The 24,508-nt window shown below is 42.7% G+C and overlaps 1 protein-coding gene across 2 annotated transcripts; it reads left to right on the top strand.

Moving 5' to 3' along the window:
- The first annotated feature begins 1,108 nt into the window (after positions 1-1,108).
- On the top strand, positions 1,109-23,956 carry SQOR (sulfide quinone oxidoreductase). 2 transcript variants are annotated; one of them, XM_044979283.1, is made up of 10 exons: positions 1,109-1,310; positions 8,577-8,827; positions 9,590-9,760; positions 10,385-10,438; positions 13,013-13,207; positions 18,132-18,341; positions 18,859-19,042; positions 20,122-20,189; positions 22,574-22,752; positions 23,723-23,956. In XM_044979283.1, the coding sequence occupies exons 2-10, from the start codon at positions 8,594-8,596 to the stop codon at positions 23,778-23,780; spliced, it is 1,353 nt and encodes a 450-aa protein (XP_044835218.1). In that variant the 5' UTR covers positions 1,109-1,310; positions 8,577-8,593; the 3' UTR covers positions 23,781-23,956. The 2 variants fall into 2 exon arrangements, with proteins under 2 accessions (XP_044835218.1, XP_044835217.1); XM_044979282.1 differs by having other exon boundaries at positions 1,109-1,364.
- Positions 23,957-24,508: the final 552 nt, after the last annotated feature.

The raw sequence follows: 24,508 nt of genomic DNA, 5'->3' as shown, positions 1-24,508 counted from the left end.
AAGACTTAATTCTCAAACTATCTTTGTATTGGGGAAATGAAGTTTTTTCCCAATAGATACAGTTGAAGATCAGTCCTTTTGGACCAGAAGGCAGAGAATGGCTACCTTTTCAGTGACAAGGTGGGTGAGATAATATTTTTTATTGGAGCAAGTTCTGTTGGTGAACGAGACAAGCTTTTGAGACTTATAATTGTGTCTAAGAAGACACAGGCATCTTACATTCCTAATCTAAGGGAGGGGAGGGTGTTTGTGAACATTTCCTGTCTCTCTTTCTCAAGTGTCTGTTAATGAAAAGAGTAAAATTAGTGAAAGCATAATTGATAAATTCTGTAATAATCATTCATTTTACATGTACAGTGATTCCACCGCAAATGGTTAAGGATAGAGGATGCTTAACCAAAAAAACCCCCTGTCAAATGTTCTTTTTTGAATTTATCACAAGGGGAGGCTTAGAAACTTGTGCCACTAAAAATGTTAATTTTAGACTAACTAAAAAGGGAGCAGGGGGAATGCATGGGGATAGAAAACTAAAACCTGTAAAGTTTAAAACAGATAATGTATCAGCAAAGTAGAAGAGATTGCACATTCTGATTTTCTGGGGGTGGGCCATACTTTTGTAAGCACTGTATTGATCTGATCAAGAAGAGTCATGCACCGGCTAGAACTAGGGATAGTTCAAGTTGCTATTAATTTTGATGGAATACAAGTTGCACTTGCAATTGACCATCCTTCTTGGTATTTTATATTTCTTTGATCTTTTGTAAGATTCTGGGAAGCCAAGAAAGCAGGGGCGGGGGAGAGAATAACTCCTATCTGCTCCTGGGAGCAAAGCCCCCCCTTCAGTGATGGTCAGTTGTATTGTATTTAACAGCACGTGCAGGAGGCGACGTGCAGCGGTGCTGGGAGCACGTTGTTCACAGACCCTGGCAGTTGCTCGCGCTGCAGCGCTGCGCCATCACCCTGCATTACACGCCTTGCCGCCAGCTCTCGCACCTGCCCCGCGGACCCCAAATCACTTGACAACCGCCCCGCACGCTGGGGGTGCAGCCCCGCCCCGGGAGAGCCGCTGCGGCTGCCCGCCCCCACGGGCTCGCTCCCCCGCTCCCTGCCAAGGGCCCGTGGGCTGAGCCAGGCGGACGCGCTGGCTCGGGGCCTGGGCCTGTTGGACTCCGGTCCCCGCCACCCCGCGCAGCGCCGCTGCCCGGCTGTGAAATGCCTCCGCGCACCCGGGAGATCCGGGCCCGGCCCCTCCCAGCTGATCGCGCCGGTTGCGCAAGGATAAGAGGCGAGCGCTGCTGGCGGCGAACCAGGTAGGAGCTCGGCGGCGGCGGCGCGCATCCAGGGCTCCCCAGCGCCACAGGCAGGCGAGTCCCGGGTGCGGGGGGCAGCGCCGCTAGGCCAGGGGCTGATGGGCGCCTGTGTCCGGCGCTGGCCGCGCTCCAGGACGTGGCCCCGAGCGAGCGCGCACAGCTGCGCGGAGCGCCCCCGGGCCGGCCGAGCTCTGGGGCGTGCGGTGGCTGCAGGGGGCTGTGCTGGGCCGGCGGGAGCTGCCTGCACTGCCCGCTAACGCTGCCCGGGAGAAGCCTGCAGCCAGGGGGAGGGCTCCGCTCGCTGGCAGCTGCCCAGGGAGAAAACTGGAGCGGCCTCCCCGCGGGCCCCTTCCCGCTCGGGCCCCTCGCCCAGCCCTGCAGCCTTGAACTCCCCGCCTGGCTCTGGAGGGAGAAAGCGGCTGCGCCACCCCGGCCGCCTCCGCCCGCCCTGCCTTGAGTGGCCGCAGGCTGCGGGGGCGCTGCGAGGCGTGCGGCGCACGCCCCTCACCTCCCCGCGGGGAGCGACCGGCCCGCCCGGGGGAGGCCTGGCTCCGCAGAGCTCCCGCGTGCAGAGCCCCGTGTGCCCCTCGGGCAGTGCCCTGCCCGGCAGCGTTTGATTCCTAGCCTGGGGCATTAGAACTAGGCTGAGTCAGAGGCAGCGCTGGCCGGGATTGTATCTCCTTCCCCCAGCCTCTGCGAAGTCTCCTGGGAGGGGTAATTTATTGTGAAATAACTGCCAGCCCTGGGCGGGCAGGGACCAGGGTTGCCAGGTTTGGTAGGATCTGTTCCTGGAGGTTTCATCACATGGCACAATAGTTAAAGATTTATCTTTCATTCCTGGAGGCGTGGCAACCCTAGCAGAGACCTTGGTGTGTTGGCTCATTGGGAGGTTGTGAGTGTGAAATTATTACACCCTTTGAATGTGTAATATTCCTATTCAGGCCCATAGCTCCTGAATTTAAAAAAAAAAAGTCAGTTATCAGGACAGGAAGAGTAGCTCTGTTGTTCATCTTTAGCCTTCCCGGTGCTGGCTCTTTCAGCCTACCACCCATAAATGTTCATGATGACTAGGGTTAAGTAACCCAGCTATAGGACGAACTTGCACACAGAGGCAGGTTTTAGTATGCACAAGAGTAATGAATGTTGATAACAGGAGTGTGCCATGTACAATTCAGTAATCTGAGCTGAGTGTACAGTGTAGAATCAGCATTCTGTCCGAACAGTGTTAATCAGGGGCCAGCACTTTTCTAGCAGGCTCTTCGTTGTGCAGCAGATCTTTTCATTTTGTTTCTGAATCAAGCTAGTACTTCTATTTTTTTTTAAACTGACCTTTGCTTGCCCCGCACAAAGTAGCAATTCTTCTGGTGTATAGTCATCCCTGAGTTTCCCTGGATTTCACAGCTTGCTTCAGAAGTATTTGTTCTGTGATGGTGTCTGTTAGCTGTTGTGACAGACAGTGCCCACACAGTCTGTTGATGTGAAATGTATCCACTCTATAAATGTGATGATTTTTCGCATTTTGTATTGTCTGTTCGGTTTGTTGCTGGAAGATATTCCTGGGTCCTGAGATAGGGCTCCTAGCAGGGTTTTTCAACAACTGGTCCATGGCCTGGTGCCAGTCCGCGAGATTGCCTTGACAGTTTACATTTCTTGGCCTTTTTGATACCAGGGACTGCTTTGCTGCCTTCCTAAAGGACCTACCTCCGTTTACATGAAACTGAATTAATACCAAACTTGTTGTTTAGAGTTGTTCGCTCTTTGGTGGATTAGCTAGTGCATATGGGGTGGTGGTGGAGTACTAGATACAGTATTCAGAATACTTATTAAATGGCTGCATATGTCTGCAAGGGGCATAAGCTGATAGTGATATGCGAGTGTGAATATGGCCCTTGATTCACTGTTAAGATAGCATTTGTGCCCTCTGCCCCGCTTACCTTTCGTAGGCCATGCTTTTGCCTTGCAAAATGATGGAAGGAAGAACAGTTAGGGCCCAATCCTGTAAACCTCTGCTCCTGTGAATGACATCGGTGGGAGTAGTTCTGAGACTACCATACCGTAAGGGTTATTAGAGCATTGCTTTTGTAAGCCAGGGTTGTTTAAATAAACAAAGAAAAAGCCACACACCAGTGGGGTCTTGATAATTTTAATTGGAACAGTGTTGCCTAGTGAATAGAGCACTAGACTAGGATTCAGAAGAGTTGGGTTCTGTTCCTGACTCTGCTGCTGGGTGACCTTGGGAAAGTCACTGCATCTCTGCCTCAGTTTCCCCATCTGTAAAATGGGGCTAACGATACTGACCTCCTTTGTGAAGTGCTTTGAGATCTTCTGATGAAGGGCTAGGTATTACTCATATGAATAAGTTGTTTCTACACCAATAAGCATTTGCAGGATTGTTTAGACTGTTTCCTCTGAAAACCGATTGCTGCAGCACTAAGAGGCTACCTCCGTTTCTGTTGTGTTGATAGCAAACCTTGTCAGGCAGCAGGAATAGGCCTAATGTTAAGATATTTTGGGGTGGCTAGAAGTGGGGTCATTTAATCGGAGCAATTTTAGGGGGGCTTGGGATGTAATAGTTTGGGAGAGATGTGGGTTGGCATACTGTAGCCTTGGGGAGGCCCATTCGGTAACAAACCCCTTTTCCTCCATGGTACTTGTGAAATCTGCAATCCTTAGAACAAAGAGCAATTTTTCTAATGACAAATAGAGTCCAGTTCTCATAGTCAAGATCTTCTTTTCCCAGTAACTAAAATCATGAATATAGACCAATTGCCCCTTTCTGCTCCTCTCAAGACCTGTTCAACTATTTATACTGTCTTAGCTCACCTGTGGGGCTTTCAAACATTAACTTTTTATGGAAGTTCAGCATATCCACTAAGCTCTACTGTCTTCTGGGGCTCAGTGCATTCCAAAAGCCTGTAGCTATTTAAGGAGTGCAGACACAAATGTCTTGTTTCCATCAGTCACATGCACTAGCTTCTCTTACACTTGTTTAATTTTGTATCATAAAATTAGGAAACAAAATACAAAACTGTCAAGGGGAAACAAATTTATTATGGTACATCAGCAGCATAATTAAGCTTCAAGGAATATTTATGGTTTTGAGATTTCTAAAAGTCTGCAGAAAAACATTCCCAGGAGCACATGTCAATGCTGTTTAAACATTTTTGTTAGTACAACTATAGTAGAGTTTACCAGAAATGAAGTTTTAGTATACAATTCAGATTGTGACCCAGATTTTGTAATGGTTCTAAACGTGCTGTATTTGAGTAGGTGACAAAGAACATGTCAGCAAAATGAAAAACTACAGAAAAGGCGGGAAAGACATTCTAAAACCTTACTAAAAACATTGTTAAAATAGATCTTTATTTTTCTTAGAGTGACAGCTACTTTAAAACTGGAAGTATAAAGCAATGAGTAGTTTTGTTTCTTTTACTAGGCAGTTTTGCACTATAAGGTGCAGAAATAGAATAGCTTTATCTAAAATTGAGTTTGAAATTAACTTTTAAATATTTTAGATACTGTGTTCTTGAAGGTGCAGGTGAAATTCTGGTGGGGTACATAAATCATAGCTTTCTTGATGTGTTGTGAAAAGCTATTTTAAAGTTGAATATTTTGTTTACAGTAGCTTATTTCAAATTGTTTGTAAAACACACAGGTTAAAGGACATATTACTGTTTGCTGAAGTGTAAATTTCCAGCTCAGTAGGTTTTAAGTAGTCTGACTATTGTTGTTTTAGTTTCCTCTGTCTCATTGTTAGCCACTAGTTTCTGACAATGTTATAATACTGGAATTGATGTGTTATTAGCCAGGGTCTATGTTTCTGCAGTTCTTTGTGGAATTTCTCCCACATTCATTTATTCATAAACTCAAATCTTTTTAGACTCTTGATCACAAATAGCAGCAATAGATTTGCACTTGGTAATACACAGTACATACCTATGAAATCCTCTTCTATTTATGGTGTCTATAACAATATGAAAATGTTAATATTACATTTTAATCCAGTAGGACATGTGTGACTAAAAGTAAAACACTTTTTCTTCTTTTTATAGAGCTACACACAAAAAAATGGGTGGGGGGGGAGGTAGAGATTAGCTTCTCCTTCTAAACTCCATTCGGCCAAGTAGAGGATAACACTATCATTACATAGCACCTTACATAAATTGGTCTTTTCCCTGATGGAAATATATATATTGTTTATTACCACTTAACAAATATATCCAGCAAACCTACAGCTACTATTTGTGTACAAGGATCTTAAAAAACATAGAGTCTAAATATGCTGAGTTCATGATGTTTCAGAAACAGGATTCCCAGTTAAACGTAGTCTATCAGGAAGTTATATAACTTGTTTCCCTGTGATCCTCCTTGCTGAGTTGGAGAGAACAGGAACTGCCACTCTCAGGTAAAATTCATTTATTTTTAAAGGCTTAAAAGAATTTGTCCACCTTGCTTGGGTCCACCTTTTTAAAATTGCTATTTGTGCCATACCCACAGGAAATAGGGCTGTAAAATGAAAGTAGGGTTTATTATTCCAGTGACTCTCTCACTCTCTGAGGCCTGAAAATCTTCTGCAAATCAGACTCCTTAAAATATACCACCCAGTCATAACTATGTAGTCCCTGAAATCTCCCAAACCGAGATCTACAATACTTAACTGAAAATCTGAGAAATGATTTTGTTATCCATGGGGAAAAATCTCAATTTCCTTCAAAAAAGTAGGATATTTTCAAGGGCAAATACATCAGTGAATCTCTGTTTCAAAACTATTAGCACGCGGTGTTATCTCTTGAGACTGTGACTGGATCAGTATTGCCAATTCCAAGCATTTAAAAGTAATGAAATATTAACCCAACATTTATTATATTTTCTTCTATTTGCTTTCTGGGTTTTGAGCCCTTGGGGTTTGTATTTTCAAGCTTTTCTCTGCAACTCTGAGTGGCCAGAAACATACTCCTCCTGCTCCCCAGCCCCCCTTTTTAAAAAAAAAAAAAAAAAAAAGGCTGAGATTTTCATCTTATGACATGACTTCAGGAGCTTTCGCTGAGGCTGTAGCACATGTGACCAAGTACTCATGCTGACCACATTCGTTGAAAATGGCTTCCAGAGAAACTTGAAAACAGGTGCTGTTTTTATCGATCTAACAGCGGCGTATGATACAGTATGGCACACTGGCCTGCTCGTGAAGGTATCGCGTGTCCTGCTACCTTGGGTCATTGAACTGTTCCTCCACAATAGGCAGTTCAGAGCCCGTATCGGGGAGAAGATTAGTGCTTGGAGATGACAGAGCAATGGGTTACCCCAGGGCTCTGTGCTTTCTCCAACCCTGTTCAACCTTTACATCAATAACCTGCTAACAACGGAGTCGCAAAAGTTCATTTACGCAGACGACATCTGTTGCAGTACCCAGGCCTGGATGGTTCATGAGCTTGATGCCGCCTTAAACTGGGACATGACAAAGTTAGCTAACTCCTGTAAGATTCGGTGCCTCCAGCCAAGTGTAATAAAAACAGTCTCCAGTTTGTTCCATCTTCGGCACGCCAGCGCAACCCGAGAACTGAATGTTTATCTGAATGATCAGAAGGTGAAGCATGAAGTAGAACCGGTTTATCTTGGTGTGACCTTAGCTTACACAATGAGTTACCATGCCCACCTGAAGAAGATAGCTGCTAAAGTTAAGACACGCAATAATCTTCTTAGTAAACTGGCAGATTCGTCATTGGGTGCTCGTGCTCCAACTTTGCGAACATCAGCTCTTGCCACCTCGTATTCAGCGGCAGAGTACTGTGCACCTGTTTGGAGTCTGTCGTCATGCAGTGAACTGTTGGATACACAGTTACATGCCACCATGCATATCATCTCTGGCACCCTGCATATGACTCCACTCCTATGGCTTCCAGTTCTGAGCAATATTGTTCCTCCTCATATCAGATGAGAGGTTGCCACTGTCAAGTTACCGGAGAAAGTACGCACCAACTCAAGCCTGCCGCTGCACAATCACCTTTTTAAACCACCAGCTGCATGTTTGCCATCACATCGCACATTATGGTCTCATCTGCCACGCCAGTATGTTAGGGCAGAACCTCTCTGGCGAAAAGAATGGATCTGTTATAATCCCCAACCAGTCCCTTGTCATCAACCCCACAGTTTGCCCGCCTGGTCTTGACCTGCCCTGTCATCAGTGGTCCCTGTTGAACAGGTTCCGGACCGGGCAAGGTCTCGGCAGCCAATCAGCGGTGGCCTAGAAGAACTGCATTGTGCCACTGAAGATGCCATCACTTGGCTAGACAACTGTGCCACATGCTAAATAAATAAGGAGCTGGGGATATATTTATAAATAAATATTGAGACTTGTGATTAAAATTGAAAGAGTTGGCAACACTGCTGTCACCATTTATGGCTTAGTAGGAAACATTTTGCTATTCTAATATGCAGAGCAAAGAAAAGGTAAATTGTGGTTATAAATGATTGAACAAACTATTTAAAAGGCATCCCCCCCCCATCTGTGTTTAGTAGATGCAAAATATCAAAGGGTGTTGCACTTATAGAAAAAAAATTCTCATAGTTGGCTTTTTTTCTCGGTTAAAGTCATGTATGTTGATATTGGGTTAACTGCAATAAAAGATCAGATAAATCTTGGTAATGCTTTATAACTTGCTATATCTTTAGACTGGAACACTGTCTTTTATGATTCTGATTTACATTTGTTTTAATCATTTCAGGGGTGGATGGGCACGGGTTTGAACTTTGCATCTGGTAACATTCATCTCAATAACTTGTTGACCTAGATGGTAAAAATGATTGTAGACAGGGAACTGAATCTTTTTAAAATACATAATAGGTTTTAGGATCTTAAAACAGATAAGGGCCACCCTGTCATTCTGCTGAATTCCCTCTGCTTTCTTCATTGCCAAGACCCAAGCTGAGAGTCTTTCATTTCTCCTGCAAGAGTTGATAGCAACACACGCATCCCAAAAGCAGCATAAAAATGGAATTCCTGGTGTAATTGCTTGTGAAGCTTGAGCAGAGTCTCAGCACGTAAGAAAAAATAAAATGCTTGTATGATTTTTTTTTTATTATTTGGTTATTAAAATATATATTCTGTGAGCACCTATCCCATGCTCTGGGTTGAGCTTATAACATTTAAAACACAGTCAATTATGGCGAACTCTAGAATCCACTATCGACCAACTATAATTCATTCCCACAGCACATGCAGCCCCTCGTTTCTTTTTGTTGTCACCAGTGCCTTTCCTTATCTTGTAGATTCATACTGACTGAAGATGTCAAACATGGGAGCGGTGTCCACCTGCTTCTGTGGCCGTTCTTTTGTACACGTGCTTAGGCTGGGAGTGCAGAAAATGGGCTATTCCCAACTGCACACTGCATCCAGGTGTGCTGCTAAGAATCACTACGAAGTGCTGGTTCTCGGCGGAGGCAGTGGTGGAATCACCATGAGCGCTCGGATGAAGTGGAAAGTGGGAGCTGAAAATGTGGCTGTTGTTGAACCACATGAGGTAAAAATCCTTTTAAACTTAGAGAATGAGGTACTAGCTTTCCTTAGTTGAGAAGCTGGTTTGTGTGTGTTCTTGGTCCTTCCCTCTGATATGCAATTTAGAATTAAAATCCACGCAGGTCTCCCACCAGGAGAATACCGTGTAATGCACCATAAAAAACTGCCTTTAGCTATGGTGCATGAGGCGACATTTACAAAGTACACATCTGTCTATACAGCTTCTTTCATTAGGAACAAAATGCGACACATTCTAGGTGAAGGTTCACATGATCAAAAAGCAACATATTGTTGCTTCAGAGAGGAAGCCAGAAGCCTCGCACCTAAGGTAACCAGGTGGCAAGTGTGAAAAATTGGGTTGGGGGAGGAGGCCTTGGGAGGTAATAGGTATCCTATATAAGACAATGGTCCCGATAATATCGGGACATTTCGTCACCTTACTCGTACCCTTAGGGCTAGGTTGTGCAACCAATAGACTGGTGGGCAACTACTCAATCTTGCCCTTATGTTTATGAACTTCACGACCTGATTGAAGTGAAATATCTTCTTGGGTTCCATGGCTACATGCCTAATGCACTGCATCACAGCCAGCCCTTCTCTGCTCCAGACTCCCTCCAAAGGCAGTCAATACCTCTATCACTATAGGGGATCATCAGAGGCACTTTGTCCTACTTTCCCTTTTCCTGGGCCTCAGTGAGCTACCGCTGCAGTCCTGTCAGCTGTGAAATGGAGGCTGATTCGTGGAGCTGAGAGTTCTTTCTTTCAGAAACATTACTATCAACCCATGTGGACACTAGTTGGCGCTGGTGCAAAACAGTTGGCAACCTCTGGACGTCCGACAGCCAGTGTGATTCCTTCAGGTGTACAGTGGATCAAATCTAGAGTTACAGAGTTGGATCCAGACAAGAACTGCATCCGTTTAGCGGATGACAAAAAGGTAACAGTGATAATGATGGATATCCATGAGCCTTAAGATAGTTTTTCTGACACTTACTTCTGATTTCCCACTCCAGAGGGCTCCCATAAATACAAAATGAATTTCCCATCCTGTATGGGTGCCATGAAAATGACATTCTACGCTATCCAACAAGTCTTGAAAATGTACTGAAAATACTTGTCACACTGATAGTATGATGATAATTGCTTCTGTGGGTTGTGTGCTTTTTTTTTCTTCTTTTCTTTTTAAACAAAGACAACAAAACCCTCCAGATCAATAGATGCTTTTTGCTCCAGGTGACAAGTAACAGCATGTTTTCAGCACTTGTTTTAATGAATTGGATACTGCAAAATATGGAATAATTACCCGAACATTGGAGTAAATGTTTTGGATGTTCAGTGTATTAGTTTATTTCATAGTGATGCATTTTTTTAATCATTCCACATTTTAGCATTTACCTCATATGGTTTATAATACATGGCTTGGTGTGCTTTCCATACCTTGCAGTATCTCACAGTTAGTTAGTGTTCATTATTAGTTGTCAGATTGTTTAAATTAACCTTTTGAGGCAAAGTTCATTATGTCTAAAATGACATCTGTTGGTTTTTTTTCTTTATACTACAGATATCTTACAAATATTTGATAATTGCCCTTGGGCTTCAGCTGCATTATGAAAAGGTATTCGCTTTAAACCAAATACATTTTTACTGGTGTAAATTGCATTATATACTTTTATAATCCTCTAACCTTAGTGGCTTTTCAATACAGTATATAAAGTGTCTACTAGTTCTCACAGTAATGAATGAATATTCATGTCTTTCTGTCTGTAGAGGCTCTAAATTTCACTGGATGGTAGGGGCTCCAATTTGAGGCCATTCTCAAACCATTCAGCATAAATGACTCTCTCTAATCACATCACAAAGCTGTCCTCTTAATTATCCATTGCAGGGCCGCCCAGAGGATGCTGAGGGCCCGGCGTAAGTCGGTGGCGGGGGGTCCTTCCATTCCGGGACCCACCGCCAAAGTGCCCCAAAGACCCACGGCGGGGACCCCCCACCGCCGAAGCGGGACCCGCCGCCGAAGTGCAGCCCCCACCGCGGGTCTTCGGGGCACTTCTGTGGCGGGTCCCGGAACGGAAGGACCCCCCCACCGCCGAAGACCCGGCTGCACTCCGGCTGTGGGGGGGTCCTTCTATCCCAGAGAGGAAGAACCCCCCCCGCAGCAAAGACCGGGAGCGGAAGAAGCTCCGGGGGCACAGGCCCCGCGAGAATTTTCCGGGGCCCCCGGAGCGAGTGAAGGACCCCGCTCCAGGGGCCCCGAAAAACTCTCGTAGGGGCCCCTGCTGGGCCCAGGGCAAATTGCCCCACTTGCCCCCCCCTCTGGGCGGCCCTGATCCATTGTGCCTTTCCACAGAGAGATGTGTTCTCCACAAATCTGATCACACACAGAAATCACACTTCATTGGCTGGCTGAATAAACTGTAGAATCCTAAAAATGTAGAACTGCAAGGGATCTCAAGAGGTCCAGTGATTTAATATAGAAAAGAGGCTTGAATTGCAGCCTAGCTTCCCTCGGCAGCACCTAGCCTTCAGACCCCTACTGGCAGAATTTCTGCCTGGAGAGGGGATTTGCAAATGGTGCAGCTGCCTGCAACCCTGCTTAGTCCAGGCCAGATGTGGAAGATTGTCAAGGCCTCCCAAGCAAGACATTGATTCATTGCATCTTGGGGGGCAGTTTCTGTTGATTCGGGGGAGGGGGAGAGAGCACCATAGAGCCCATTCTGGAACTTAAATCTGCCCTCCCATAGTGGATCATTTGGGGAAAGTGGTACTGTTAGGGTACAGTAGCTTCCACTGGTGCTGGTGACAAATCTGTCTCAATGACTTTTTCTCCGGTGCTGCTTTTTTTTCTTAAAGTTCATTACATTGTATCAGGCAAGTGCAGCCTAAAGCCTTGAGTCCCCTAGATACAGGGGTGGGAGGCATATGTGGGATCTGCGTCAACTGTTGTCCTAAGCCTGGGTGAGCATGTGGCGTAGCTTCTGATAAAAGGGAAAATCATACTCTGTGGAGCTCTGGTAGTTCTAGAGGCACAGTGGAAACAATTACTTGAACCATCACTTGTGAGTTAGAAGCAGCTTGTTGCTTATCTAAAGTCAACTACCTCCTACGGAGATTAGTTCTATTGAAACCAAACTGCACAGTATTTGGTGATTGTCAGTGTTTGCTGTTAGCTCTTCTATAGCACAGCCTGATACAGACAAGTACAATGAATACCCAGGGGAAGTGCAGTGTGGAAAAACCAGTCACCACTTGTTTATAGCGAGATCTCAAACAGTTTGGGATTAAAAATAATAAAATCATGATTAAAATTAAAGCCTCCAAGACAGGTATGGGTAGGCCCCTGTCCTGCAAGGATTTGTGTGTGGGCGCAATTTAACACACTGCAAGTGGTCCCATGGAGTTGACATGCATGTTCACTCTGATTTGCAATCGTCTTGGCATAGGTGTCAGTGCTGCAAACCCTGATGCACATGTGTAACTTTACTTGGGAGAGTTGTCCCACAGAAATGCCCCAGTCCCTTCTCTGTAAACAGGGAATAATTCCCTTTCTTGTAAGAGTGTCATGAGGATAAATAAATTGATTGCGATGCTGATACAGCAGTGATGAGAGACATTTCAGGATACAAATAGTTTACTTTATATATTAAAAAAAAAAAAGCCCAAGATTTCTTTAGTTCTGCTACAGATAACCATCAGATGACAAAAAATGAAATATTTTAAAAAAATCAGATTTACTTTTTCACTATTTAAGCATTGTTTACTTTTCAAGTTCACTCAGTTTGGACAATTAAAACAGATCAATCCTTTTCACTTCCAGCCAGGCTCTGATTGTGCACGAGCCCAGCGATACAGTATTTTATATAACACATGCACTCTGCTGGCAATGTTTGATTACAACTGTTACGCTTTTTAAAAAAAAAAAATCATGGAAATGTTAATACTGAGCTTTTTGCTTTGTACAGCTTATTTTCACAAACACTATTTTTGGGGATTCACCCCCTGACAGGGCCCCTTTTTAAAAACTAAGCAGTCTGTGGGTGCAGTGGAAAATAGCTCTACCTTCAGCTAAAACTTTGGTTTCCCAAATGATCTATGTTCTAGATTACAAAATATCTGAAGACAAGGGAAGATTTTACATCAGTTTGTTCCAGCTATGTTTTAATAAAAGCCTTGTCTTGTTTTGTTGTAGATTAAAGGTTTGCCTGAGGGTTTTAATTATCCTAAAATAGGTTCCAATTATTCAGTCCACACGGTAGAGAAAACATGGAAGGCTTTGCAAGACTTCAAGGAAGGAAATGCCATCTTCACTTTTCCAAACACTCCAGTGAAATGTGGAGGGGCTCCTCAGAAAATCATGTACTTGTCAGAGGCCTACTTGAGAAAGGTACGTATTTTATCACATTCCCCACTGGTGCCTGTTACCACTGCTAGAGATCAGACTTATTTTATGGGGAACATGTTGTAATTATGACAAAAATAAACCCTGAGGTGAAAAAGATGTTGTGACTTAAATCTTAATAAGGTAATTGGTTTACAGAAACTTTTCTGAGCTTCTGTCAATATGAAACAGACCATTGTGGCTTAGTGCAGCTGAGGAACAAAGGATGCTCTAAGCTACCATTGCGGCTTCATGTTTCTGTGCCTAGCAGAGAGCCAATTCAGTCCCCAACAAAACTTACAGCAGTGTCAGGATTGCCCTAAACTGCACTGGCTAGTATGGGCTCCAGTTTGGTGCCTTCTAACTGCTTGGAATAGATGGAGTGAAGAAACACTGTCACCAGGCCCCCTTCCACTCAGCCAGGTTGGTGGAGGGGTGGTGTAGAGTTGGCCAGCTCTATACTACCTGGTGACTTTCCCATGCTGTGGGAATGCTCAGCTGGCTAGTAAAGTAAGCTTTGTGGCACCAAAGGGGCTATTGCAGGACCAGGATCTTGTCTGTCATGTTTAAAATCTCTGTTCTATATACCAAAGATTAATACTGTGTATATATATAACACTTTCCATGCTAAGGGATTCCAAGAGCAGCGTGCATACTACACACACACCCCCACTGACAGGAGCCACTTAAATGCACTAGCTATTAAAAATACACACCACACAGCTTAGGAAGTGACGCAAAGAATATGCTTATACCCAATTGAAAGTACAAGGGGAATCTTATGTAGACAGAATGTTATACCCAGATAGGTGTTTGGCTAAGACATTAAGGCTAACAGTGCCAGGGAACCTTTAATAGGCAAGTATTTTAAACCCTCCATTTTGCATGTCGTCCAAAATGCTGTACTCCCTTATTCTGTGCTAGGGCACTTGCTTAGTACTCAGTCAAATAATAGTGATACCCAATACATGACTGCTACCCCACTTCACGTGGCACCAATGTCCTCCTGGGAGGTCTCACCCAAAGAAGAGCTGACCTTACCTTCCCATAGTTGGGACCCTCCTTCCAGATGGTGTTAGGGTATCCTCTCACACTGAGGTTACCTCTCTGAGGGAGGGAGCTCCAGTCACTAAAAAAAGGCAGGTGTTAGTAATGGGAGATTCGATCATTAGAAACATAGATAGCTGGATTTGTGATGACCGAGAGAACCATAATGTGACTTGCCTGCCTGGCGTGAAGGTTGCAGATCTCTCAAGGCATCTAAATAGACTTATGTGTAGTGCTGGGGAGGAGCCGGTGGTCATGGTACATGTAGGTACCAATGACATAGGGATGGGTAGGAGAGACATCCTGGAGGCCAAATTTAAGCTGCTAGGGAAGAGACTGAAATCCAGGACGTCTGTGGTGGCATTCTCAAAAATGCTCCCAGTTCCACGTGCAGGGCCAGGTAGGCAGGCAGAGCTTCAGAGTCTCAATGTGTAGATGAGACGATGGTGTAGAGAGGAGGGGTTTAGATTCATTAGGAACTGGGGAAACTTGGGATGGGGAAGCCTATACAGGAGAGATGTGCTCCACCTAAACCAAAGTGGAACCAGACTGCTGGCACTTGACATTAAAAAGGTTGCAGAGTGGTTTTTAAACTAGGAGATTGCAGGGAGGGGGGGGGGAAGCCGACTGCTGCATAAGAACATGTGGATTGGACAGACACGTCTCTTAGAGGAGAGTCTATTGATAGATTCTCTAGGTTTTAGTCAGGGGGAGAGAGGATGGAAGAGGATAATGTAAGGGCCAGATCAGATGAGAAACATTCACATAAATAAGAAGCGGACACATCAGAAAAGGGCAGACAAATAAACAGTGACAAGTTTTTAAAGTGCTTGTACATAAATGCTAGAAGTTTAAATAATAAGATGGGTGAACTAGAGTGCCTCGTGATAAAGGAGAATATTGATATAATAGGCATCACAGAAACCTGGTGGACTGAGGACAATCAATGGGACACAATCATTCCGGGGTACAAAAATATATTGGAAGGACAGAACAGGTTGTGTGTGGGGCGGGGGAGTGGCACTATATGTGAAAGAAAATGTAGAATCAAATGAACATGTGGATTCACTTAAGATTTTTACTTCAATAGAATCTCTATGGATAGTAATTTCATGCTCTAATAAGAATATAACATTAGGGATCTATTATTGACCACCTGATCAGGACAGTGATAGTGACAATGAAATGCTATCAACGTTAAGAACTCAATAATAGTGGGGGATTTCCGTTATCCCCGTATTGACTGGGAACATGTCACCTGAGGACAAAATGCAGAGACAAAATCTCTCGATACTTTAAATGACTGCTTCTTGGAGCCGCTGGTACGGGAACCCACAAGGGGAGAGGCAACTCTCGATTTAGTCCTGAGTGGAGCACAGGAGCTGGTCCAAGAGATAACTATAACAGGACTGCTTGGAAATAGTGACCATAATATTTAACATCCCTGTGGTGGGAAGTACATCTCAACAGCCCAACACTGTGGCATTTAATTTCAGAAAGGGGAACTATGCAAAAATGAGGGGTTAAACAGAAATTAAAAGGTACAGTAACTAAAGTGAAATCCCTGGACGCTTTTCAAAGACACCATAATAGAGGCCCAACTCAAATGTATACCCCAAATTAAAAAACACAATAAAAGAACCAAAAAAGAGCCACCGTGGCTTAACAATCATGTAAAAGAAGCAGTGAGAGTTTAAAAAGGCATCTTTTAAAAAGTGGAAGTCAAATCCTAGTGAGGTAAATAGAAAGGAGCATAACCACCGCCAAATTAAGTGTAAAAGTTTAATAAGAAAAGCCAAAGAGGAGCTTGAAGAACGGATAGCCAAAAACTCAAAAGATGATAAAATGTTTAAGTACATCAGAAGCAGGAAGCCTGCTAAACAACCAGTGGGGCCCCTGGACAATCAAGATACAAAAGAAGCACTTAAAGACAACAAAGTCATTGCAGAGAAACTAAATGGATTCTTTGGTTCAGTCTTCATGGCTGAGGATATTAGGGAGATTTCCAAACCTGAACCGGCTTTTGTAGGTGACAAATTGGAGGAATTGTCACAGATTGAGGTATCATAAGTTTATCAAGTAATTCCAAAATCTCCTCTTAACAGTAACAAGTCACCGGGACCAGATGGCATTCACCCAAGAGTTCTGAAAGAACTCAAATGTGAAGTTGCAGAACTATTAACTATGGTTTGTAACCTGTCCTTTAAATTGGCTTCTGTACCCAATGACTGGATGATAGCTAACGTAACACCAATATTTAAAAAGGGCTTTAGAGGTGATCCTGGCAATTACAGACTGGTAAGTCTAACGTCAGTACCGGGCAAATTAGTTGAAACAGTCATAAAGAATAAAATTGTCAGACACACAAGAACATAAATTGTTGGGCATAAGCCAACATGGTTTCTGTAAAGGGAAATCGTGTCTTGCTAATCTATTAGAGTTCTTTGAAGGGGCAACAAATGTGGACAAGGGGGATCCAGAGGACATAAGCTTTCTGGAAATCTTTGAGGTCCCTCACCAAAGGCACTTATGTAAATTAGGTTGTCATGGGATAAAAGGGAAGGTCCTTCCATGGATCGAGAACTGGTTAAAAGACAGGGAACAAAGGGTAGGAATAAATAGTACATTTTCAGAATGGAGAGGGGTAACTAGAGGTGTTCCCCAAGGGTCAGTCCTAGAACCATCCTATTCAACTTATTCATAAATGATCTGGAGAAAGGGGTAAACAGTGAGTTGGCAAAGTTTGCAGATGATACTAAACTGCTCAAGATAGCTAAGACCAAAGCAGACTGTGAAGAACTTCAAAAAAATCTCACAAAACTAAGTGATTGGGCAACAAAATGGCAAACGAAATTTCATGTGGATAAATACAAAGTAATGTTCATGGGGGGGGGAGAAATAACCCCAACTATGCATACAATATGATGGGGGGGGGGCTAATTTAACCACAACGACTCCAAGATTTTTTCCTGATTCATTGTAGATAGTTCTCTAAAGATGTCCACGCAGTGTGCAGCGGCAGTCAAAAAAGCAAACAGGATATTGTGAATCATTAAAAGCGGGATAGCGAATAAGACAGTATATGGTCTCCTCATCTCAAAAAAGATATACTGGCATTAGAAAAGGTTCAGAGAGAGACAACTAAAATGATTAGGGGTTTGGAATGGGTCCTATATGAGGAGAGATTAAAGAGACGAGGACTTTTCAGCTTGGAAAAGAGGAGACTAAGGGGGGATATGAGAAGTATATAACATCATGAGTGATGTGGAGAAAGTGAATAAGGAAAAGTTATTTACTTGTTCCTATAATACAAGAACTAGGGGCCAGCAAATGAAATTAATGGGCAGCAGGTTTAAAACAAATAAAAGGAAGTTCTTCACACAGTGCACAGTCAACTTGTGAAACTCCTTGTCTGAGGAGGTTGTGAAGGCTAGGACTATAACCACATTTAAAAGAGAACTGGATAAATTCATGAAGGTTAAGTCCATTAATGGTTATTGGCCAGGATGGGTAAGGAATGGTGTCCCTCACCTCTGTTTGTCGGAGGGTGGAGATGGATGGCAGGAGAGAGATCACTAGATCATTACCTGTTAGGTGCCCCAGAAGGAGTGAACCTGGTGTTGGGCCACTGTTGGCAGACAGGATACTGGACTAGATGGACCTTTGGTCTGACCCAGTACGGCTGTTCTTATGTTCTGATCAGATAGCTGAGAGGATCAAATCTTGAGATGGTGTGGCTCCAATACCCACATTTTAACTGTTTGCATATTAATATATGAAAAATCAAAACAGCTAGTTACACATTTACAATAGTGTAGTGTTGCTAGCCCGTTCTACTGCTTTTGTACTTTGGTCACTGTTAAATTAATTTCTTTCTATCCAGACAGGAAAACGATCCAAAGCCAACATCATCTTCAATACTTCGCTTGGATCAATTTTTACTGTTCAGAAGTATGCTAATAGATTGCTGGAGATAATAAAGGCTAGGAATATTGTTGTTAACTACAAACACAATCTCATTGAGGTTCGAGCAGACAAACAAGAAGCTGTATTTGAGAATTTAGACACACCTGGAGTGACTGAGGTTTATCAGGTCAGTAAGGTAGAAGCTTTCAGGCCTTTAGTTTGGTCTTCTGTTTTTGCCATCACTATTTACTGTCAACTGAAATACTAAATACTGAGATTCCACCTCCCAGCATGTAGAAAACTGAGTAACTAACTTCAAACATGGAACCAAAAAAAGGGGCTATCCCAGCTAAAACGGTAATATTGTCCTTTCCCTCATAAAACTCTGAGCAGGATCTGCACTCTCAGCGGATGTAGCTGAGTGGTCAAAAGAAGCTCTGCTCTGACTAAAATTGTTTGAATAGCACAGCTGGAGTGGATCAGTAACTGGCTAGCGATCTTAAAGCATGTAGCAAGGACACACTCAAAATACTAAAGCTGAACCTTACATTTGACTGTAACAAGGCAAAGAGCCTTTTCTCCCCCACTCTTTAATCTTCTCCCCTCATCCCAATGCAGATCTGACCTGCTATAATAAGGGTATCAATTTTAATCGTGTTCATTGAATTCCATTTATCTAGCTGTTTCTTTCTTTCTCTGCCCAGTATGAAATGCTTCATGTCACACCACCTATGGGACCGCCTGATGTACTCATGAACAATCCTGTTTCAGATGCAGCTGGCTGGTTAGATGTAGATAAGGAAACTCTGCAACACAAGAAATACCCCAATGTGTTTGGTATTGGAGACTGCACCAACCTTCCAACATCAAAAACTGCTGCAGCTATAGGTATAGTTCAGTGTCTTGTTTTTTTAATGGTTAATTTTTTTTTTTGTTTTAAATAATTACACTTGCATGTTCCAGCTGGACCATCTTTCAGAAAACAGACTTAACCCTTGTGGTAAGAGAGAAACTTCTTCTGACAAAGTACAGTTGGCTTGTAGTGATTAAAAAGTTTTGTTTATTTGCAAAGTAACAATGCTGTTTCCCAAAACTTAAAATATGGACTACAGATAGCAGGTTTCAACTGTTCTTAACATGCAGTTTCAACACTCATACCCCACACCTCTGATCTGAGTTTTTATTTATCTCTGGCACAGAGATGGAGTGTGACAATCTATGGAAAATGAACATAACACTAATTCACTTATTCCATCCTTCAGTTATACAACTCTTTATTGTATCTCAAAGTACATGCATATGCTATGAGTGTTAAGACTGTCATAGTCAAATGATCCCATGTACTGTTCTTGCAGTCACTGCACTTGAACTGTACAAAATGGACTTTAGGCATATGCCTATCATGGTTAAAATTTGAATTTTAAATACTGTGGCCATAGAATATGGAAATACAATAACTAAATCAATTAAGGCTACTAAAATTGTAGTTATTGGTATAAGAAAAATGTGCACCTAAAATGAGTAGTGTATTAAACTAACCCATCACAGGCAATGTTGCCATAACTTGTCACAGCTCCCTTTTTAACATTATACAATATTTTTATACAATCAGCCTGCTGGAACTTTAATATGAAACTTCCAAAATATTTTGGAATTAGAACTCCCCCTCCCCTTTCCCCAAAAGTTCAGACTTTGCTAACATGCACCAATATCTTATCTGTTGTAGAAATAACTAGGGAAAAAATTATTAAACAAATGTGAAGAAGTCCAACTAGATTATACTGGAGAATATACAACCTAAAAAAAGCTGAATTATTCCCATTCTACTAAACAAACAGAATTGTACAATAGTTTCCATGTACTGTATTATTGTTACCATATTGTAGTGTAAATACTACTTATAGCAGGAAAATGCTTCAACTGCAATGTAGCCAAAGTTGTGTAACTAACTTTTATCTCTTACGTAGCTGCCCAGTCTGCAGTGCTTGATAAAACAATTTCTTCAGTAATGAAGAGCCAATTGCCAACTAAAAAGGTATTTTTAATGTTTCTAAGAAATTGCCTTATTAGAATTACCCTCGATCAGTTTTTTAAATAATAAAAGTAGGTAGAGTATTGCTTATATTTTAGGTGTTTGTGCTCTTAAAATACAGCAGTTTAATTGTTCATATGCAGCTTAGTTTAGTTATATTTGTCCTCGTCAGCAGTAACAGGTGCTGAAGAACAGACAGGGTACCACTCTCCTCCATCCAGTCACACAATTCTTCACTCCTGAATTTTTAAGTTGACTTTCTAAAGGAGAAAGGTACTGAAGGAAAAAACTTAGTGTAATTTCAAAACCTTGTCAGTTATGCTGAAACTAATATTATGTTAAGCCTTTCTGGGAAAAGGATACTTAAGATTATGGAGAATCCAAGAAAACTTAAAATAATTAAGGGGACTTATTGGATACTAAAACTAACTAGTATTTATACAAGAGTCACATAATTTGGGGGTGTGGGGAGGTTTTTTTTTTAAGGCTAACAAGCTGCATAGCAGTGGAGTGGAGGGGGAAGAAAGACCCTTTAAAAAGAAACTGACAATGTGTTAAGCTTAAATTTTCCCCCTGTGGACAAAGCCTAGTCTAGCCACCAATGATACAGTTGCTTTACTGACTCACTAAGTAGGAAGAATGAACAAAAGAGCTGACTGAACTGACCAATAAGTCTATTATACTACACTGATAAGCAGTTTAAGACTATGTATGATTGCCTACAAGCACTGCATTAAGCTACAGACTTATAGCTTATAGACTACATAACTATCATCTGTTGTTTGCTCTATTATCCGCTCCCTGTGGGAGAAGTGTGAGCAATGGAATGCCTTGTTTTGGTAGGATTTAAATTATTTTTGATAAAATATACAAGTTGCTATATGTCGATGTTAGGCAAAGTCAAAGACATGCCTGTTGCATTTGGGAAGTTTGTCAGTCTTTTTAGTGGCCAGCTGCGGCAGCTTCAAAGGAAGGTGTAAGATGCCCGCTGTAGGCAGCTGTTAAGCTGCTTCTTCCTTCCCCCTCCCACATTAGGTCTGATCCTGGTGTCCAATAGTCATTTATTCTGCTTATTAGAGTAGTGCCTGAAGGCAAACCAAAGAAGGGGGTCCATGTGCTAGATACTGTACAATCACAGAAAAGACAATCTCTGCCCCTGACAAGTTTAGTCATGTTTCTCAAATGTAGCCACCAGGGGGTTTTCTTGCGGCCACAGTCTCCTGGGGTGTATGGGTTTTTTGTCTGGGGGAGGCAACAAAGCAGCAGCCTCTTCCTCTCCCTGTTGCTTCTGTATGTACCACCTTGGTGTTTGGTTGCTGGGGCTGCCAGCAGGGGTTGGGCTCTGTCCCCACTCTGGATACAGCTGGGGCACACCACTGGAGGAGCAGACAGCTGATGAGTTTCCCCACCTTCCCAAGATGGTGGTGCTCAGGCTTTGGGCTTCAGCCCCAGGCACCAGTTCTCCAGACGTGCAGCTTGGGCCTCTGTCCCCCAGCCATGTGGCTTCAGGCTCCATTCCTCCCCCCATCCAGGTCTTAATTTGTCCCCAGACTTGCTGGGGCTCAGTAAGGCTGCTGTGAAAAGTGATTGTTTTTCACTTTTTAAAATAGAAAAAGTGAAAAACACTTACTAGGTAGGATATTTTACGTGTGCATAAATTTTTTCCTAAAGCTAATTACGAATTTTAAGAAAACAGCGTGAAAGCAGCCACCAGCAAGAGTTGGTGGCCAGACTGAGGCCAGCAAATAATTTGTCTCGAGAACCCAATATAGAGATTGGCTTGTGCCTTCATTTCAATCTAAGACCTGAGATTTAATATCCCTTCCGAGATTTGTTAGCATTCGCCATATCTCTCTGGATACTCTTGTTATACTTATAAATGTCTCATCTCTTTTTGAATCATTCTGCGTCTCAATGAGTTCAACAGTCTAACTACCTATTGGACTAGAAAAGTATATCCTTCTTCATGCATTTTGAATTTGCCACAATTACATTTTATGTCCTCCTATGTGAGGGAGAATAGAAGCTCCTGTCTAGTGACCACTGGCTCAAGTTTGTAGTGAGGGAGGGAAAAGTAGTTAAATATCCTCACAACCACAAACATGCTGTTATTAACTACATACTGTTTTTGGCAGTGCCAAAAGGATTGAATGGTTCCTGCTCTAGCTCAGGGTTGAGGCCTGTTGGTACAGCATTATAGAGAAACTTGAATTGCTGCATTTGTTATGATTTTGAAAACTACAGTTTCTAGTGCACTCATGCTGGAATCTTTCACAAGCTAAGTGATTTTGAAGAGGTTTTTGGATAAACCCAATTCAGGTAGAGCTTGCCTGTAGCAGTTTTTGTGCAAGATGTACATGATAATGAAAAGATATCTTTCATTGTAGTACGATGGATACACTTCCTGTCCCATTGTAACAGACTACAATAGAGTGATTCTAGCAGAATTTGACTATAATTCTCAGCCTCTGGAAACGCTTCCCATTGACCAGAGTAAGGAGAGACTACTCATGTACTACATGAAAGCTGATCTAATGCCTTTTCTTTACTGGAATGGATTACTAAAGTAAGTACTCCCAATGTATACAAAGTAACTTTGGCTCCTCAGGTGATCCATTCAAAATGTACACAATACCCCTGCAGCAGGTTGTACTGTGGTTTAAAATGAGCAGATTATGCTCATCAGAATGCTTCCATTTCATGTCACCACCATCTAACACAGGGGTTGCCAACCTGTGGCTCCAGAGCCACATAGGGCTCTTCAGAAGTTAATATGGGACTCCTTTGTAAAGGCACTGATTCTGGGGCTGGAGCTACAGGCACCAACTTTCCAATGTGCCAGGGGGAGGGGTATGTGTGCTCATTGCTCAACCCCTAGCTCTGCCACAGGCCCTGCCCCGACTCCACCCCTTCCGAGCCTACAGTACCCTCACTTCCCCCTCTCCCCCAAAGCCTCCTGCACACCACAAAACAGCTGATCAAGAGGGAGGGGAAGGTGCTGATCCATGGGGCTGCTAGTGGGTAGGAGGTGCTGATGGGGGGGAGGAAGGCCCTGACATTACAGTGGCTCTTCAGCAATGTACATTGGTGAATTCTGGCTCCTTCCCAGGCTCAGGTTGGCCACCCCTGATCTAACACATCTGAACAACTTTGGCAGACACATCCAGCAATACTAAATATTCTGACTTCAATATGTCATTAAAAGACCAAGACTGTTTCTGATCATCCTAGGCATTTTATGCAGTCACAAGAAATTTTTCTCCAAATCAGTGCTGGTGATAACATTACCAGTACTGAAACCCCATTATGCTCTTAGAACTCTCCTTAATTTCCTGCTCATCTATTTGCAATCTACTAGTAAACCCATGAAACTATATCTGAAAAGACTCCTGTTCCCTGAAAGAAAACTTGAAGCATTGTATTTGTAAGGGGTGTGGTGGTAGTTAGGAGCAATAGTAAAGTTTACTCAGTTACAATGAAAAAGGTTGTCTAATTTATATAGTATACAGTTGCTAAAACTTTTTTCCACCCTGTAGGGGCTACTGGGGAGGTCCTGCTCCTATAAGAAAGCTGCTGCATCTTGGTTTGAAGTAATGATCCAATCAACTTAGACTTTGCTTACTGGACAGAACTAAGAAAAGGAACACTCTTTAAAACACACCTGTTCTCTCAAAAATAATAGGAGCACATACTTCTGTGGATATTGTACTTGATGTATCAAAGGCCAGGTTTCTCTTCTGGTGAGAATTAAACCTTGAATTCAAAAGTAACATAAAATGTCATTGTGTTTAATGGTGGAACAGTAGGGTGGAAATGATAGCAGTTATCTTCTACTGATAGGTACCATACCAGAGTATTGTAACACAAAGGAGTGAATCTGAACCCAACTCTAAATAACTGATTGTGTCTTTTTAATAAGATCCCACCCTATATAAGTTTACTTACTAAAGTCTACTGCATCTGATTTGTTACTTTGTACACTTAGTCAGCATGGAAACAATGGGAGCTACACAACTGTGCAATATACCTTCCAATATTAAATGTATCATTTAAACTTCTGTTGTAAGACATCTGTTAGTCTGCATATGCAGACTAGTGATCTAAATGGTGTTTCAGTTCAAAACACTGGATCTCTAATTATCTAGCATAGAATAAATTACCTGTTTTTAGCTAAGTGGCTTAATCGAGTTATTCACCCATCAGCATGATCTAGTTCCTATCACGTTAGAGGAAGTTCTGGTTTCAGCACTAATAACAGAACAGGCCTCTGTCTCTGTTCATCCTGACTGGAGTTCAGACAAGTTTAGAGCCAGACTTAAACT

Source organism: Mauremys mutica, chromosome 11, assembly GCF_020497125.1.
Source record: "Mauremys mutica isolate MM-2020 ecotype Southern chromosome 11, ASM2049712v1, whole genome shotgun sequence".
In the NCBI taxonomy this organism is placed as follows: domain Eukaryota; kingdom Metazoa; phylum Chordata; order Testudines; family Geoemydidae; genus Mauremys; species Mauremys mutica.
This window is presented reverse-complemented; position numbering and strand designations above follow the sequence as displayed.